Here is a 19300-nt window from a genome sequence, read left to right as displayed (position 1 = left end):
TTGTGGCATGAGGTATTTTTATTCCCTTTTGTTAGTACTTAAAACCGTCTGTACAGACTGTAAGGCAAATGATTCACACACATCTCGAGCTACTCATCGTCCATTTGTATGTTTCCACGTACGCTGGTCACAGCCCCCCAGTCGGGGTGGTCCTGGGTGTCTTAGGTGAGGGCCCCCAGCTGTGGTGTGGGGCACTGGATGGGAACCGTGTTGGATGGGTCGCCCCCTCGGGGGGCGGCATCAGGAAAGGGCTTAACAATACCAAGGGAATAGCAGCCACTCAATCCCCATGGAGAAGAGGCAAATGGATTTTGACTAGTGGGCCCCAGCAGTTACTGGAACCCTGTTCCCTGTGTTGTCCGACTATCAAGGATGTGCAATGTCATATGTCCGTACCCCAGGCCGGGGGGGGGGAGTTTGGCGGGGGGGGCCGGTGAGTATAAAAAGGAGAAAAGAATGGATTGTGAAGACAGGCACGATATATATACCACTATTGAGTGTGCAGTACCAAACCACAGTTGCAGTAGGATACAGGTATGATCACGGGAGCCAGGGGACTACACACTGTGACTCAGAGCTCCTGCATCCACGGGAAGCTCAGACACGCTCCACAACGTAACACAGCACAAATGGCCCTGGTCACTGCCATACAGGTTCTCATGCTTGTGAAACATACAGCAAAACACCACAGCTTACTACCCTCCCATCGGATACGCCACTCAGTACACCGACAGTCCAGAGAGCGCACTGGATTTCCGCTTCTCTTAACAGAAAACAACCCGCTACACTTTGTAAGTAGTCATTGCTTTAAACAATTTGGTCAACTTGTGCCAAGAAGTAGGTCTGGGAACCAGCGTTTCACTGGAGCCTGCAGCCCCCAGTGGAACACAGGATGCTGGAAACTGCTCGTTTATCAAAAAAGTAAATCCTACTATAATTTTCTATTATAAAAGTAGAAAGAGTGAGAAAAAAAATCTGAAAATGATCTCATTTGCTTAAGACTGCCAAGTGTATCGCAAACAAACAATGGAAAATCCATTTTGTAAAATGCAGCAGCCTAGAAATCAAAATCATAAGTTTATCAATCATCTTTTTAAAAAAAAGAGCCCTTGCCCTGTCTTTTGGTTGCACGGATGTGTTTGTACTGACTTTAAGGTGCAGTTGCGGAGGGAAAAAATGTCATTCGGCACTCTATCCGTGACAATGTTTTAATACTGGCACAAGCTGAAGACAGCCCACAGAGGGCGTGACGGCCGAGACGCCACCCGCGTTGAAGGCAGGGGTGCGGTCCTGTTCTGATGAGAAATTAACAGCTGCGAAGACAAGGTTTAAAATGGTTCTGTGGAGACAGATGAGAGTCGCTGTGAAACCATGTATTACTTTGTTTTCCAGACAGACAGGTGTTAATTTTACTAGGCTTCATTAATACAGAAGAAAGAAAGTGTCTTCTGGGAAAGTCGCCACTGCTGAAACAATCAACACATGTGTCCCGTCCTGCCATCAATACACGTGAGATTCTTTGTGACTCAGAACGTGGGCACGGGAGGCCGAGCTGGTGGCGCTCCGGATCACCTCCATCCATCTAGGACAAGAAAGTGAAATAACTGTCAGGGGCCACTTTTTATCAGCCCGTGTCTCTGAAATCTGCTTTTCTTGTTTGTTGCAGCTTCATGACCCCTGGCGGTCGTTACTTACTAAGCCCCAGCGTGACGTAATACTGCCTGGCGTAGAATCTGCTTTTGTAGCAGGGGAGCTCCTAGCTTCCAGGTAAAGGAAAGCGGGGTTAAGGCCTCCTCCAGGTACTCCTGAGGACCACTTTGAGAACCGCTGACCGGGGCACGCTCGTTCTGCAGCCGTGCCCGAGGCAGAGCTGCAGCGCACACTGCCGGTCTTTCTCAGGACAGTGGGGCGCGGCCCCTCCTAGACGCAGGGCTGTTTGTGGTCTAGAACCAGGGGGGCAGAGAGGCCCAGGCTGCTGCTGAGTGTCCCCCACCCGCAACAACAAAGCGTCATCTGGTCTACCACGTCAGGAGTGCCAGGCGGAGGAGACCTGGGGTGGCCCAGCTTCCCGCCTTTGTGGAGCTTAGAGGGCTTTAGAAACCCCTAATCCCAGGGCCACGTGCTCCCTGCCACAGCAGTGACGGCATCTCAGTTTTCCAGCCCAGGATCACATTGGAGGAGTGCTACCCGCCTGGGCTCCCTTTTCAACCAGTTAGCTTAGGGCCCCGCTGCTCTGGGGTGGGTGTCCATGGCAGCTTCGACCCTGGTCTTAAACCACTGTGCTGTTTCCCGTGAACTAACTTTACGTGAGTTTGTGCACGGATGACTGGCCCATTCATCGGAAACCCTTGTGGGTTCTCAGGAGAAGAGTTTCTCCCTCGGGGGTGGCAGCTTCCCTGTCTGGTCTGGTGCCCCAGGACCACCCCTCGCCCAGGTGGTGGTGCAGCAGGGACGCTGCTTTCAGAGCCTGCCCCCGGATGCGAGGCCCAGGATTTGTACTTGAATATGGTCACAGGGAGAGCCTGGCTCCTTCACTTCTGGGCTAAAGGAAGACCACTACCCTGGGTCTCCACCCCACGGAGCCAGTCTCATTGGTAAGGTAACTAAGAGGCACTAGGATTTTTTTTCCCTCCCTTACGTGGTCTTTTGACTTGAAGCTTACTTATGAGCCTTTTAGCCACGGGATGAAGCAACTACTGTAGTCATCGACTGGAAAAGCACAAGTTAGAGATGGAAAAGTGTACCCCGCATGTTGTGAACTAGCAATACAGGTTTTGGGCTGATGTGTCCCAGGGAAGGTCACGGTTCCACTTGCTCCTGGGAAAACAGCCGTGTACTCACATTGGGCAGACAGAGCCCAGGTCTTACGAAGTGCTTTCATTTTAAGCATGTAGCAGGGTGAGAGCAAGAAGCCCATTCTGGAAGGGAGTCACTGCCCAGGCAGCTGCTGCTACGAGGCCTTATGCCCTTGCTCACTTGGGAGAAAGCCCGCTGCTCAGAAGAAGAGTGTCCTTTCTCTGCAGGTACCCTGTGGAGGGGGACTTTTACCTTTCAAACGTGTATTCGCTTTCAGCCCTGAAGTAGTACACGTGGGACTTGAAATGCAGCTTGAACACGTAGTCCTTGTGGAGGTCTTCGGACTCCGAGGGAATGGTGAGCGAGTACCCAAGCAGAGGCAGGCTGGCGAGGGGGTGACTGTCCTGGAAGGGGGCACAGAAGGTGGGAGCAGCCACAGGTGTGGCACCTGCCCGCAGCAGCTGGTCTGGGCTGAGGTCCGGGCCCAGATGCGTCGGCCACCGGTGACATCACCCGCGCCCGCCTCCCCGCATCCAACCAGCAGACGCACAGCCCTTGGGCAAGTGGATAATGGCAGCCTTCGCTTGGAGCCTCTGATGGCCTTGCCCAGCCTGCTGTGGCCCCCCTCCGACACCTGGGCGGCTCAGGGGTCAAGTTGTTCATCCTTCCAGAGGAAAGCTGCCTGCTCCCCGAGGAGGGAGGGTCCTTCAGGCTCTGCCCCAGGCGCCCCCCTGGGCACATACCTGGTGCGACTTGTAGAAGAACAGACAGAAGTTTGTGAAGACTACCCACAGCTTCTGCCATCCGTTGCTGTTTTTGAATTTCCTCAGCAGGTTCCCAGACAGCTGATTCTGCAAGACAAGTCAGCCTGTAAGGAGCCCAGGTTGGGGCACCCCTGGTCCGGTGGAAAGGCCAACTCACTGTCGCAGTCCAGTGGGGCCCATCGGCAGGGCTGTGGTTTTGTGCTTCTGTAAGCAGGCTTCCTGGGGGGCACTTAAGAAAGCGGGCTTTCGCTCTGTGTGAGCCTGGTTTAATTTTCCTGTCACCTGGTGTGGGCTGAATTCTGTCCCCAAAATGTATCTTGAAATCCTAACCACCACCGCCCCACACCCGGATCTCAGAATGTGACCTTATTTGGAAATAGGGCCATCGGCTGTAGAAGGAAGGAGGAGATCGTCCTGGACTATAGGCCTGTATCCACTACGGCTGACATCCTTCTAAGAAGGAGACAGACACAAGGCAGCGCCTGTGACAACAGACAGGCTCGAGTGATGCGTCTACAGCCAAAGAACACCAAGGCTGGTGAGCAACCCCCAGAAGCCGGGAGAGGCAAGGCAGCCTCCTCCCACCCAGGGTTAGAGGGAGCTTGGCCCTCTTGCCACCTTGATTTCTGGACCTGGGACCTCCAGGATGGTGAGACATCTGCCCAGCTGGTGGTGCTTGTTATGGCATCCATGGGAAAGGATCCATCACCCTCCACTCTAAGTCGTCTGGAGCCCAGCGCCAGCCAGCAGCTCCTGACCGCCACCTGGTGGCCCTGGCTGCAACGCTGGATTTCAGCGCGGAGCCTCCAGGCCCCATCCTACGCTGGTGGGAACAGGCATTCCGGGCGTCCTGGTTTAACTCCGGAGCTCCATGGTCTGAGGCCCGCAGGAGCTGCCTGCACAGAGCATCACCGTGAAACCACAGGCAGCCAAGGGGGGACGCCAAGAGCAGAGCCTGTGCGTCCTCGCCTTCTCTCCAAAGCCCGTGTCACCTCTCAGAGGACCCTAAGAAGCCTCATCCGTGTTCCTGACAAGACAGCAGCTCATTGCCAGGAAGCCTCGACGTAGAGAGAAATGGATGGTGAATATAATCACTGCCGCTGGATCATTCACTTCAAAGAGGGGAGACAGGCAAACGCACCACAACAAAATATACAGATACACACACCTGCATCTACTTCATTCCATCCCTTTGGGGCTTTTCCAGTAACCTGTATTTAATCCAAGAGGCTTTTTTTTTTTTGTTTTTTTTTTTTTTTTTGCGGTACGCGGGCCTCTCACCGTCGCGGCCTCTCCCGCTGCCGAGCACAGGCTCCGGACGCACAGGCCCAGCGGCCATGCCTCACGGGCCCAGCCACTCCGCGGCACGTGGGATCCTCCCGGACCGGGGCACGAACCCGTGTCCCCTGCATCGGCAGGCGGACTCCCAACCACTGCGCCACCAGGGAAGCCCCAAGAGGCATTCTTAAGTAAGGCGCCTGTGAGGAGCGGTTAAATGGCTCTGGCTGCGAGTCGCTTGCAGTCTGATGGGGGAGACGGCGTGTTAGGCCGAGAGAACCCAGGAAGCAGAGCTGTCCCTCCCTGTGACCACCGCGGACAGCGCGCCGCCACTCCTGGCTGCCACTTGCCCACTGGCGAAAGGCACAAGAAAAGGGGAGCTGTGGGTTCCAGCGGGTGATGGTGGCAACCCGAGTGGGGATTTGATGCTTGTGCAATATAGCACACGTGATTATATGCAAGTCTCACTGGAGGAAGGAGAGCAGCACATTTTCCTTTCCTTACTTATTTTTATACTGAAATCAAGTAAATTCCTCCAGATAGAGCCCCCCCAAAAACCTTTCTCTTAGAGATGCATTTACCTTTGGAACAATAGCCAGTCCAACCCACAGTGTGGTTTGCACACTTCACTGATGAACCAGGTTCCAGGCCAGTGTGTTTTCCAAGGCAGGTTCACGAGAACGCTCTTACCTTCTGCCAGCAGCCTTGACTCCTGGAACATGCCAGGGTATTCGTTCTGAGTAAGTCCTTCTAGCTTTGCCAGCTTAATAGATGACACGCTTCTTAGAAATTGTATCCGCTGGTCTCTCCTTGCTCCCCGTTGCCCCCGTGCCCTCCAAAGTTGCCAACCCCACCGAAACTCTCGCGCCCTTGGCTTCACGCCCATACACACTTCAAGCCTCCTACTCAGGTCACATGGCCCCTAAGCTACTCTCAAGAGCCTGAGCCTTTTGTCTACGCAAATGACCTTTGGGTCTGTCTCCAACCCGGACCAGTCTCCGTGTGCTGCCTTTACGGGAGAGGTCAACATTCCCAGTCTGGCACTGGCTGATGCCCGTTCCCTGCCTTTCCCAGCCCAGAGGAAGCACCTCTTTACTCTTCCTGGCTCCCAACTGCTCCATCCCTGTTGTGATTGATTCGTGTTCCCCCAGAAGATATTCATGCCCAAAGTCCCAGTACCTGTGAAGATGACCGTATTTAGAAATAGGGTCGTTGCAGATACAATTAAGATAAGGTCCTGCTGGAGTACGGTGGGTCCTAACCCCAATGCCTGGTGTCCTCACAGGAAGAGGACTTTTTAACAGATACACAGGGAGACCCCCAAGTGAGACAGGCGGAGACTGGGGTGATGTGTCCACAAGCCAAGAGAACACCAACGGTGGCTGGCAACCACCAGGAGCGAGACCTGGACCAGGGCCTCCAGAAGGAGCTGACCCTGCTGACACCTTGATCGTGGACTTACGGCCTCCAGCACTGTGAGAGGACACATTTCTGTTGTTAAGCGGTTTCTGATGTGTTACGGCAGCCACAGGAAATGAGGGTCCCCACCGGTCGTTCTCCCTCTCACTGCAGTTCCCCCCATCCTCCTGGTCCTCACCTGTGTTCAGACGGCTGAGTAACACCCTCCTCTCTCCCCAGTCTCCACCGCCTCCCAGCTCCAGTCCTACAACACAACTTTGTTTCGCCTCTGAACCCTCCGCCGGCCCTACGGCCTACACAAGGCTTCACACTGGCCATCCTAGTGTCAGCACCCCGATGTCGACGGTGCCCCCAGACTTTCTGCGGAGGCCAGCTCAATTTCACGCCACCCCCAAACATGCCCCGGACTCACTTCTACCTGCACGAGCCCTAGAAGAGAGAGAACCTGGTGCTGGGGACGGTGAAAAAGCAGCAGGTCAAGAAGGAAGGAGCCACTCCCTCGCCCCCCTTCCCCCAACTCCGGTCATCCAGGAGCCTGTGGCACCCACAGGAGCCCACCACGGACACCAGACTGAAGCCACACGCCTTGGGGAAGGGGGATCGGGCAAGGAAGGGACATTTACAGAGTGACAGACGCGCCAGTTCCACAAGCATCCAAGCTGCATCACTGCCACCTTAAAACCACACTGGCTCAGGGCTCGCTCCCACAGGCTACAGCATTCAGCAAACCTCTCCTCAAAGGGCCAAATACTATTTTAGGCTTTTTGGGCCAAGGGGCAAAATCAAAGATAGTTGTAGTAACCACTCAAAAACGGAAAACCCTGTTCTTCGTTGACGGGCTGTAACCAAGCAGGGGGCGGGCAGGATGGTCTGAGGCTGCAGTGTGCTGACCACCCGGCTGGCCGACACACACACAAACACACACACGCGGCACCAGTGCAGGCTGTCACCCTGAAAAGCTGGGCTCGAGGAGCTGTGTCTGGGCCGCGTTCTTGAATGGCCTGCCTGCCTCCAGGATTAGGGAGGAAGGTTCATGCCTACCAAATTCCCACACCTCCACAGCCCTGACTACACATCGCAAAAGTGAGTATAAAGCGAAGCAAAGCGGATTTCTCCCGCACGGCCCCGCCCTTCCCCTGGCCTCACTGGCCTCGCCTGGACAGAAGAGATGCCATCAGGTATTTTCTGCCTCCAGATGGTCACTGCCCCCTCCTTGCTGGAAAGATCTCTGTTCCCTGGAAGAAATCTCCGGTTGGCAAAGCTTCGCCAACGGATGCAGTGGAAATGTGATGGGAGGGAGAATGAATACAGTGAGCCCCTCGGGAAGAGAAAGCCCCGCCCCCCGTGGGGCGGATGCAGGAGAGGGAAGGCCCGGCACAGGCGGGGAGCTCCGCGCGGCTGGGACGGCCCCCTGAGGATGAGGATGTTTTGACAAGGAAGCATGGGTTTTAGAACATTCGGTGTAGCAGGGAAACTCAACAAACGCAGTTCCGTGGAACTGTGAAGGTCAGTTCCAGAAAACAGTCTCAGAACCCCTACGGACTATCCATCAGGAAATGTTTGGCTCATTGGAACCAACATACATACAGTTGGCTCAGAAAGCAAACCAACCGCTGGTCTTGGCTCACAATCGCCTATGTGACATTTTTGGGCCAGGCACACTTATACTTAGGAATTCAGAATTTGTCAGATTTTAGAACATCCAGTGCCTGTCCTCTATGGCACCCCAGGCAGTGGGGTCTGGGGTTGTAGCCCAGAATCAAACACAGCGATTCTGTAGTAAAACAGGACACGCTCACAAAACCGATAAACAGCCTCCTGACTGGTCAGGTCAGGTTCTGCTGTCAATGGGGTATGAGGAGAACTTCGTGGTTTTAGAGTTTTCTGGGCTTCGCATGTTCTGAAAGGTTAGGGATTATGGACCTGGACTGGAGGACGCTTAGGGAATGAGGTTTGGAGAGTTCTGGAAGGTTCACGGTCACAATACGGGGAGAGCCCCCCATCCCCAAAGCCATGTCTTCAGGACGCTCCGAGAGCCGGCTTCTTGCAGGTTCTTCCATGAACTACACCTACCTGCTGTGGCCCTGGCTGGCACCAGCTTTCTGACCATACCGCCTCCCCGCACCCGATTCTGGGGGCTGCTCCAGGGCGCAGCAAGAAAGGCGCCTGGGCGGCCCATCCGGACCTCTCGGCACGGACACACGAATAAAGGCACGCACAGTCCCCACCCTGTGGCTAACTCGGCGAGAGGAGAGGGCACGGTCCAGAGAACAAAAGAAAACCATCACTGCACAGGCTGCCTGGAAACGGACAGACGCCAAGGCCGGTGCACCTGCCGGCCCACAGAGCGCGCGTGCTCAGAAGACCGACGCCCGTGGCCGGATTCCGCCCCCCGCCGGCCCTACCTCCACGGCCACGCTGAAGTCCACCATGGAGACGCTGGTGTTGCGGTGCCAGCACACGTGCACCATGGTGTTGCCGCGGTGCGGGGCCTGGCGCTCCAACGAGGTGCGCGAGGCGCTGAGGTCGTCCTCCGACTCCTGGTCGCCCGCCGCCTCCTCCGGGGACTCTGCGGGGAAGCAAGAGGCGGCGCTTTCCTCTCTGCACCCAGGAGGGCCCCTGTCCCGCCCCCGCCCAGGGGCCGAATGGGATGGGAAGGCTGGGGGTCCCGGGCACCCACCGAGCAGGAAGTCTCACTGGCAGCGAGGGCTTGGCCAGGGGCGTCCCACCGGTCCCTCTGCCAGGGAGCCCCTAACAGTTTTCTCCCCGCCCCTCGCCCCCCAGAGGCTGACAAGCGGCAGTGCTGGCCCAGAAAAGATGCGATTTCTCCGCTCGCTCATTCTCTTTTACGGGGTTTTGCCTGTTTGTTTTTTTAACTTTTATAAAGAGTTCCTTGATTTTTAGCTTAGAACACAAACGTAGACCGTGGCTATGGGGCGCATCGGTAAGGCGGCTTTCAGTGCCACGCTTACTGCTGTCGGGAGGGCTGCTGGCCAGGAACTCGGGGGCGGGGCCGCTGCTTTTCTCGGCCAAGTCGATGGCCATCTGGATGTCCTCCACCCACTTTTCCATCTCGGACCGCGAACTGGAGGAGGAGAGATGGACGTCAGGTATTTCCAGGCCACAGCGGGGAGAAGGGGTACCGAGGTCAAGGTCAGGCTTCCCGCGTTACCTGGCAGCCACGACGATGGACTGGCGCTGGCCCCGCAGGGTGAGGCAGTGAGGCACGCCCCACTCGTCCTCACTTTCCTCCATCTGTGGGGCGAGTGTTCCTAAGTTACTGCCGAGCAGGGGGTGGGATACTCGGTGCATGTTCAAACGGTCACCGAACTGACCACAGCTCGGCGGAATCAAGTCCAAAAAAGTCCCCATCGGGAGGGTGAAAGCAAGGTCAAAACGCATCCTAGTTTTTCGTCAGAGCCATAAGCCTCCCTCTACCCGACCACTGAGGAGAGTGTGGGGATAAGCCACCCTGGTGCACAGGGCGCCCTGTCTGCCTCTGCCCACCCAGGATCACAGAATATAGACACCCGTCCACTGGGCATCTCGGGAGAAAGGCTGCTTCCTGGTCTTCACTCCACGTGGACGGTGAGGATGGCCTCTCAGGGCCCCGGGGCCAGGCACCGGGCAGTGAAAGGCACGTTCGCACCACGCAGGCACGGCAGCGTGCCTCTGCCCTTGATTCCGGAAGGAACATAGCCGTGCATCCCAGGTGCAGGACAGCGAGTGAGGTCCCGGGGCCCCTCTAGGGGAGCCCTAACAAGGCCCAGGTTTTTCACAGCGCCTGTCACTGGCTCCTGCAGGCAGCCCAGAGGCAGAGGTCCCCATCCCATGCCCACGGCGCATACTCACGGTCATGCCGTAGAGCGGGAGCTGCCCGTGAACTTTAAACTGATTCGAGGCCGTCAGCCCCCTGCTCGTGTACAGCAAGACGTCGTTGAACTAGAAGAACAAGGACAAGCGCGGCTGAGATGGACGGGCTCCGTTTGAAACCAACAAGTACAGAAACTACGTTTTCAGAATCTGACGAGACAATTCGTGGATCTCAACAACTCCAGTCTGAGCAGCTCTGGCTGCTGCTCCTGTCTCCCAGGTACCCCTCTGGGGTGGCCGAGGCCCAGCGCCGTGACCTTTGCTGGTTCCACGGGCTCACAAGTCACCGACCACCTTGAACAAACAGCTCTCACCACTTACCAGGAAGAACATGCGTTGCTGGAGCCCCTTCCCAGAGAGCTTGCTGAGGCTGCCCAGGCGGATGAATTCCTGCGGAGAAAACACACCCGCGAGCTGGCTCGGAGCCTGCAAAGCCGCGGCAGCGCAGACCCAACGCGATGTGAGATGCTTCCGCCCATCGTGGTCCCTTTCACGCTAAAACTCGTATCCGTCATAGCTCCTACTTACTGAATGCCGTGCTGTGCCGCCTCTAAGCTCCTTTCCTTCTGAGCAACCTGCAAGGCAGGGGCTAGCTTTACCTTCACTACCAGAGAAGCAGCTGGCGGTCGGAGGTCCGCTGGCCTGTGCGGTGTGCTGGTTCACACCCGGACCTATAACTCTACACTTAACCCCCAGGCCCTCAGGGCTTCTGGCTGCGAGGAGGGGACAAGGCCCCTGGATGGATACAAAATGGCAGCCGGGGACCAGGAAGACAGATACGCCACAGGAGAGAACTGTGCATAGAGGAATCTTCTCCACGACTTAAAATCTGGTTCTCAAAAACTAGTAACTGTGTTCTAGGATGAAAGGGCCAGAAAGGAACTCTCCCTCCCGCCTATAAACTTCTGAGGGCACAGACCATTCAGGGGCACTTCAGAAACCCTCCACAAAACTATCATTTAAACAATTGTGGTAAAATACACATAAAACTTACCCTGCATGACCTTTAGTGCATTCATCAATACCATCTAGGTCCAGAACTTTCCATCACCCGAAAGGAAACCTCATCACCATTAAGCAGTCAGTCCCCATTTCTCACTCCCCCGTTTCCGCCTCCCCTAGCAAACTGGCAACCACCAATCTGTTTTCTGTCTCTATGGATTTGCCTATTTCATATAAGTCAAACATGTAACATGTAGCTTTTTGTGTCTGGCCTATTTCACTTAGCATAATGTTTTCAAGGTTCGTCCATGCTGTGGCACGTGTCAGAAACTCGTTCCTCTCTGTGGCTGAATATTCCACTGCATGGATAACACTTTGTTTACCCACTTAGGCTGTTGATGGGTATTTGAGTTGTTTCCCCTTCTGGCTACTCTGAACAGTGCTGCTGTAGACATGCATGTTCAAGTTTTTGTTTGAACACCTATTTTCAATTCTGGGTACAGAGCCAGGAGTGGAATTGCTGGGTCATGAGGAAATTCTATGGTTAACTTATTAAGGAACCGCCAAACTATGTTTCCACAGAGCTGCTTTTAAAACACAGCTGCAGGGCTTCCCTGGTGGTGCGGTAGTTGAGAGTCCGCCTGCCAATGCAGGGGACATGGATTCGTGCCCTGGTCCGGGAAGATCCCACGTGCCGCGGAGCAGCTGGGCCCGTGAGCCATGGCCGCTGAGCCTGTGCGTCCGGAGCCTGTGCTCCGCAACGGGAGAGGCCACAACAGTGAGAGGCCCGCGTACCGCAAAATAAAACACAAACAAACAAACAATACAGCTGCAAGTTCTTTGACATTCTTCCCACAGAGGCTGGTCTCTGTCCCCTTCCCTTGGATGTGGGTAGACTGGTGCCCAATTTGACAAAGAGAGTATAGAAGTGATGCTGTGTGACCTCTGAGACCAGGTCATAAAACTACACATAGCCTCTGCTTTGTCCCTGGGAACACTTGCTCTGGGAACCCTAAACTGCACATTAAGCAGTGAGCCCACCCTGAACCCACACTGGGGAGGCCCCTCGTGGGCTCTCGGGTGCACGGTCCCAGCTGAGCCCAGCCTCCAGCCATCTGCCAAAGGTAAGCCTTGGCCCCTCCAGGTCAGCCCATCTGGGACCTCTGTCAATGCCGTACAGAAAGAAGACTCACCTGGCTGAGTCCTGCCCCATTCCCAACTCACAAAACCGTGACATATACTAAAAGGTTGTCTTCAGTCACTAAGTATTGGGGCTGTTTGTTACCTAGTTTCCCTGTGACCTCAGTAGCTAACGAGCCAAGAACAGGGACTCAACCAGGTCATTTGCATTCTGTAGACTCTGCACAGCCTGACTCTTGCTTCGGTCCTTTATGAAATGTCAATCAAAGACAACATCTGCTGGCGATTTAACTGACACATTTTGGAGATCAACAAAGTGACACATAACAAATACGTGCTGGTCCACGGGATGGATGCTATCAGACAGCAACGGTACCGTATGAAGAAACGGTGTCTGGGGACTGCTTTCATCACTGGAGGGGGTCAGAGAACGAGGAGTGGTGACCCTGCTGTGCTTTCACTCCCGTTCCCGGATGTTGTTACATGTGCGTTTTCTTAACGAATCTTAGGGATGTGGGAAGGGGAAGACAGAGCTTCTGCAGAAGGGCTGTGGACTCAGATCACTGTCTCAGGGCTGGAGATGGAAAATGCCTCTGGCCCAGCATTGTTTTTTAATTTTTTAAAAACCCCATGAAATAGGAGAAAAAGAAAAGCCTCCTAATATCCTTAAGCTCAAGCTGCTTCCTACTGGAATGAAATTCACAATATCCAGGCCTCTGAGTTTTATCCAAATGAACCTCCACTATCCTCTTGGAAGAACTCTCAGGCACAGAACTCTTAGGGACAGAAAACACACGCTGGGGGCCTGGCTCAGGCCAGAGTGTGCTGGGGCTTTTTGCCTCCGGGGCGGGGAATCCTGCCTTCCAGGACATGACCTCGTCTCAGCCTGACCCTAGCGGGAGGGCAGCAGGATTATGCCCGAAAGCTGCGTGAGGAATTAGACCGCAGGGAGCTGGAACATTAGCCGCTCACCTTTAAATCTCAATTTTTCAAATTCCACCAGTAGATAAATCTGTCAGAGCCTTCTTTCCACTCATCAGGTTATTCGATAATTTAAAATTAAAACAAACAAAAAACCAGGGTACTTCCCTGGTGGTCCAGTGGTTAACACTTTCCCTTCCAATGCAGGGGGTGCGGGTTCGATCCCTGGTCGGGGAGCTAAGATCCCACATGCCTCATGGCCAAAAAAACCAAAAACATAAAACAGAAGTAATACTGTAACAAATTCAATAAAGACTTAAAGAAAAAAGAAAGATAATTAGCCTCCGTGTGTGCAACAGCCCATCTTAGAACTCGCCCCTCTGAGGGTCTTAGATCCCTCCTTCCCATTTCAGTCAGGGCTGACTTTGAAACAGTGAGTGGCCGTGAGGCAGGCAGATGAACATAAGAATGTGCAGATAAGGTGGGTCTGCAGTGTGTAACCAGCACCCCAGTTCTGACTTCAGCTTCATCAATAATAATGACCTTCTTTTATTTAGCACGTGGTGTGAGCCTGACATGTGCTGGGTGCTTATGTTAGCTGCATGTGTGAGCCTGTAAATTCATCCCCAGTTTTCAGATAAGGAAACTGAGGAGCAAAATGAGTAAGGAACTTGCCCGGATCACCCGGTCGGTTGGTGGGTGAGAGAGCCTGTATCTGATGAAAAGCTTCTGGTGCCTTCTACAATGCGTGCTGTGTACTCAATGACATTATAATAAGCATAAACTTAGTCTCTTCAGATAAGTGTAGGTGGGGGAAGAGGAAGATAATTCGTATTTATTGTGTTAGTTTTGCACATTAAATCTCATTTGATCCGTATCACCTACGACGGAGAAGGTATGATCCCCATGTTACAGAAGGGAAGGAACACTCCAGTAAGTGAGCCATCCCAATTCTGGTGGAGCCAGAAATTGAACCCGGGCCACCTATTCCAATCCACTGCTCTTTTCATAGCACCGTGGAAACTATTCCTCAAAATAAGTCCCTTACAAATGCTCTGTTTGCCACGTAGCATGATATGCTAAATATTTTATAACATCCAAAGTTAAGAGAAAATTACATTGATTCCACAAGGCTTTAAAGGCTTCTGCATGGATGGGGTAAACGTGATTGTCGTGTACTGAGTCCCGGCAGAATTTTCTCACCAGCAGAGCTGAAGTAAATCCCAGCTTTAATTTCCACCCAGCATTTACCACATAACTCTTCTGACAACATTTTATAACTGGTATTCTGGTCAGCTTTGTAATTAGGATTCCCAACAGAAAGACCCAAATACCCAAAAGATGAGGGATGTTCCCTTATCTTCTCTGAGTTACACAGATTTAAAGTTTCCAGGGAGGCTACCTGTCAGATAAAACTAGAAGCCCCTGACACACGGGATACTTGTCTGAAGATTAAGGCAGCTCAAAGAGGCTAAAATGCCCTTCTGAACCTGGATGAGGTTCAAGGTAGGGGACTAGTGGCAAAAATTCCCACAGAGAGATTTGACGAGGCACAGCAACTGACTAGTATTTTTAATTCCTGGTCAATGACTGCTTCCTAGGAAGAGAATTGGAAAAAGGCAGGCTACCCTGTATTTTTTAAATGCCCACTGGCGTGGAGAGAGTGTGTTTGGATAGCGAGGCCCTATTTTTATTGTGAATGACCTACATGTCATGCACATGGGGAAGTAAAGGTTAATAGCATAAGTGAATTTGCATCTCTCCCAGAATCATGTTCTGGCTAAAATGTTATTTTAATTCCAAATTAAAATTACATTATGCAAATTGCATCTTTTTTGGGGGGGGGGCACACCACATAGCATGTGGGATCTTAGTTCCCCAACCAGGGATCGAACCTGTGCCCCCTGCAGTGGAAGCACAGTCTTAACCACTGGACCACCAGGGAAGTCCCTGTAAATTGCATCTTAGAAAAAATACTTTTCTTACATGGGAATTTATTGCCTGCTTTCACGCACTAGCTTTTTCTCTGCTATCGCCATTTTACCCAATTCTTAAAAAAAATTTTTTTATCTTCCATTTTTATTTACCTAAATTAAAAAAAACAAAATAAGCAATCTCAAATCTGCTCAGAATATGGTGGGGAAAAAATAAATGAGCGGATCAACCAGTAAGGAGAAAAAGCAGCATATGAGGTGAAAGGATTGATTGATCTCCTTCTAACACAAAATTTTTGAATTGACACCGTAATGTTCAAGGCATTTTCCCAAAGGAACCCACTTCGGAAGGAGGATATTTTAACTTGGGAGTGTCCATATTCAAAAGGTTCAAATGTAAGTCATTTCAATGTTGTCTTTCTGGCTTTACCTCCAAAGCATACAGAGAGCACAGCTGCTTACCCTTCCTGGAATCACAAGATTGTCAACGCCAATCAAATCTTTCTTGAGTTCATGCAGCTTCTGGAAATTCTCCATCTTGATCATCGTACCGTGAAGCTGGGCCACCATTTCCGTGATCTCTGCCAAAGCAGCTAAGGAAGGAAACGGACACAAAAGCTGCAGCATTAATGGCAGACGTGGGTCATTTTTTCCCCCAATATCTTTAAGATCAGTTCTCCAGGGTAATATCCTCCTGGAGCTGAACTATAACGAAGCCATCCTTCTAGGGAAAACACTGCTAATTCTCAATAATAAAACTTGAGTGATGTACTTTATGTATTGATTGGCTTTGCTTTAGTTTCCCCAAAACCATCTTGAAAATATCAATGCCCCCTTCATAGCTTGGTGGTGTAGAGCTGTCCTTCAGTTAGAATTACTTGTGGGCATAAAGGGGCAACAGCAAGGGAATAAGAGTGCCTGGAATTCTGTCCCAGGGGCAGAGACTTCCCTCCCTTCCCTGCTACCGGGAAAGAACAGAGCAGAGAGAGCACAGAAAAGCCACAGAAAAATCTAGGGCAAAGGAGGGATCTTTCTGGCAAAGGGTCTAAGTGGCAGTGCAACACTTTTGGGTAACGAACATTCCAACACACCCCGCTTCTTCCTTCTGCAGACATTTATAGTGTTTATAAAATGGTTGTAAAGAACAGCTGCAAACTAAATTTTCCAATGTGGGCACATCTCCCCTATACTGACGGGCATCCGATATGGAAAAGGAGCTGGTGCCCTGTTAGCACGGGTTTGGGGGGCAGGCACATCCATAGTAGCTGAGCATTTTGGTCTGTTTGTCAAGGGAAAGCAAGAAACATTTGTCCACTGAACTTCGATCTTCAGGACAGTGAACACCGCCTCCCCACTCCCCCAGCACCTCAACTGTGGCAGGAAGCATTCCTTGTTTTTTGCTGTCTCCCTGGGGATGCAAATGAAATGCTTCCTGGCTTCTTATCACAGAATGCTTCTTGTCTCAGCCATAGTGACAACCCAGGGCTTGCTCTGTCTTTAGACATGACCAGCCGACTGAGTCCAACAAACAATTCCCGGGCACTGAATGTTTAGTGCGGTGGGCGTGCAGAAGCTCTAAGAGGAAAACGGATGGCAGCCTGGCCCCAGAAGCATCCTAGTACAGCTCTTGGCTCTCCGCATCCGTCACGTTCAGGAAATCTATGTTCAGATAGTCCTCGACTTGCCCAGTCTTTCTACAATGATGCCACCTTACGTTATCAGCTAGGGAACAGACATCTTTGCCATTTAATTGTGAAGAACAGACTTTTCTCCGTGGAGACTGTTTAGCAAAATAGTAAAATGCAAAACTAGGCAAGCTGGCCTGAGAACAGCACGTGCAAAACTAGAGACATCCCTCTCCCTCGCCCTCACCCTCCCGGGTAAGAGATCTACGCAGGTCTGAGTCCTGGGAGCTGGGAAGGGCCCTACGTCATGTCATCCAGGCACAGCCAACAGGGACTGCCGATATGGCAGGACAAGGCAGATGGGGGGGAGGGTCACGCAGCCTTGAGGGTGAGGCACAGATTAAGCCTTAAAAGAGGACTGTGCCAGGGAAAGGACCAGGAGGTGGAGGTAAGGAGCCCCAGCAGAAGGAACAGACTACACTAAGGCACAAGGCAGGGGGCAGCATGGTCTGTTTCAAAGACTGCCATCTAAAGCAAGCCAAAACCGCGCCTTGAGCCATTTCTGTTGCCCTTCCGTGAACTGCCAATGTCTTAACTACCCTGACAAATCTTTTCTTTGGTTGTCTTTCTAAAAACTAAGATTAAGTTTATAATACTTTAGGCAAGAGACACCTGTCTTGACATACAAACGGGTGTGCGAATTCATGTCATCTGTCCAGAGCCACCTGCAGGGGTGCATTCTGTGCATGGACTGGCTGCAGAGTGCAGGGGACCCAGCAACAGGCCTCAGGGCCTGGCCCCCAAGGGGCTGCAGGCCCAAGCCAGGGAGCGTGGACAGTAACAGAGCACATACAACGCGAGGCAGAGGACACAGGTCCAAACAGACGATGCGTGGCCCAGTGGGAAAAGCATGGTCTGGAATGCCAGCTCTGCTCTTTTGCCAGCTGAGCGACACTCACAAGTCCTTCACCCACCCTGAGCCTCAGTATTCTTATCTATAAAATGGGATAACAATAGTTCTCTCATGGGGCTGTTAAAGGATTAAAGGTGTTAGCGTAAGAAAGATACCTGGCAGAGTACCTGGCCCAGGTGCTGAGCGAGGGACAGTGAGTAATATCATGAGCCAGTAGGGAGGACAGGATGGTCGAGAACATGGGTTCTGGGTTTAGGCTACGTGTCCTTTACTTTCCAGCTGTGTGACTCTGGGCAGGTTCCTTAACTTCTCTGGTCTCAGTAGCCCCCATATGTAAAGTGAGCTCACCACTGTCTCATAGGCTTCTCGTGAAGATTGAGAGTTAACACAGGTGAAATGCTTATTGGGGTGACCTTACAAACGCCCTGCAGCAATGAGGAAAAGTAATTTATTACCAGCCATTTTCTGTGGCCCATCCAAGGGGAGGTGATGAGTTTCCACCATGGAGGTAGAGGAAAGCTTCCTGTAAGGGGCTGACTCTAAGTGGAGCTTCTCCAGGGCTCTCTGCACTAAACCAGGCAGGATGGAAGGAGAAAATGCATGCAAGAGGGGACGGAAAAGAGAAGCCACGGTGATCATTACCGCCTTCTTTACGTGAAAGACCAAAAGGGGACAGAAAATATTTGACCAGGTCCTAAAAAGCACAACTGCCCCTCTTGGGACACAGTAGCCCCGAGACACCCCGCCCCCCCAAGCACTCACCTCGGCAGTCCCTGAAGTCGGCGTGGCTGGGCGGGTGGTGCTTGCACAGCCGCTCCAGGACCTGCTTGTAGTGCATGAGCCGGTGCAGCGGGCGCAGGAGGAAGGTGTTGAGCGACAGGTAGCACACCTTCTGCAGCTCGAAGTCTCGGCACAAGCTCTCCAGCCGCCGGGAGCCCCGGATGCCGGTCTCCAGCGCCTCCAGAGCCTCGCTGTGCTTCCACAGATGCGCAGCCAGTTGCTGGCGGGCGAGACACGGGAGCGGGTGGGGCAGGGAGCCGGGGAGACAAACGGGGTGGGGGGGAGACAAACGGGGTTGGGGGGAGGAGGGGGAGGGGGGGAGGAGGGGCGGAGTCCTGCTCAGCCAGATGGTCCACCCATTTTGACACTCAAAAGAGATCACCTTCGCTTTCATTACTTCATTCATTTAATTTCATGTTTTTAATATTTCACTATTTAACTTCTCAGGATGGAATAAAAAGCTCGATTAAAGCACTGCGCAGTTTAAAATACGCAGGGATTATAAAATATTTGAGATGTATCTATAACATTAGAGGTATACATGCCCTTTCAAAACAAGACTGGCAAAACTGAGGGGAAATAAAACAATGGGAGCTCCTTCCGGGGGCTTGGGGTTTTCTCCTAAACATCAAAAAATGACAAATAGGCCAGGGCCACTGAATAAACGTCATATAGTTAAAACTACGTATTTCTGTTTATCCCCCCCACCCCCACCAATTTGCTCATGTAATATTTGAGCATATCCTGCTCTGCTGGATTCCGGGAGCGGATGGGAATGAGACTCAGTCCTCCTCTTCTGGGGTCTGACCGAGATCCCTTACTTGAGCAAACTTTTGTCAGCCTCCTGAAGCTTCTCCCAGGCCAGCCTGTGCCCTTCCCTGTACAATCCCGTTTCGCTGAGAACCCTGCTAAGTC

General features: G+C 52.5%; 1 protein-coding gene across 1 annotated transcript in view; it reads right to left on the bottom strand.

Moving 5' to 3' along the window:
• Positions 1–19300, bottom strand: part of FARP1 (FERM, ARH/RhoGEF and pleckstrin domain protein 1) — a 296737-nt gene continuing 277437 nt past the window's right edge. The window contains exons 18-27 of the mRNA XM_082601931.1: positions 18368–18605; positions 15530–15660; positions 10452–10520; positions 10110–10199; positions 9430–9512; positions 9230–9342; positions 8663–8826; positions 3540–3647; positions 3049–3200; positions 1–1582 (exon numbers count right to left, since the gene is read on the bottom strand). Coding sequence (XP_082458057.1) covers positions 1501–1582; positions 3049–3200; positions 3540–3647; positions 8663–8826; positions 9230–9342; positions 9430–9512; positions 10110–10199; positions 10452–10520; positions 15530–15660; positions 18368–18605 — 1230 coding nt within the window. The 3' untranslated portion in view covers positions 1–1500. The remainder of the gene's footprint in view (positions 1583–3048; positions 3201–3539; positions 3648–8662; positions 8827–9229; positions 9343–9429; positions 9513–10109; positions 10200–10451; positions 10521–15529; positions 15661–18367; positions 18606–19300) is intronic.

Source organism: Mesoplodon mirus (assembly GCF_964341445.2).
Source record: "Mesoplodon mirus genome assembly, chromosome: 17".
Taxonomy (NCBI): domain Eukaryota; kingdom Metazoa; phylum Chordata; class Mammalia; order Artiodactyla; family Ziphiidae; genus Mesoplodon; species Mesoplodon mirus.
The sequence above is the reverse complement of the archived record's forward strand: the minus strand, read 5'-3'. Positions and strand labels throughout refer to the sequence as shown.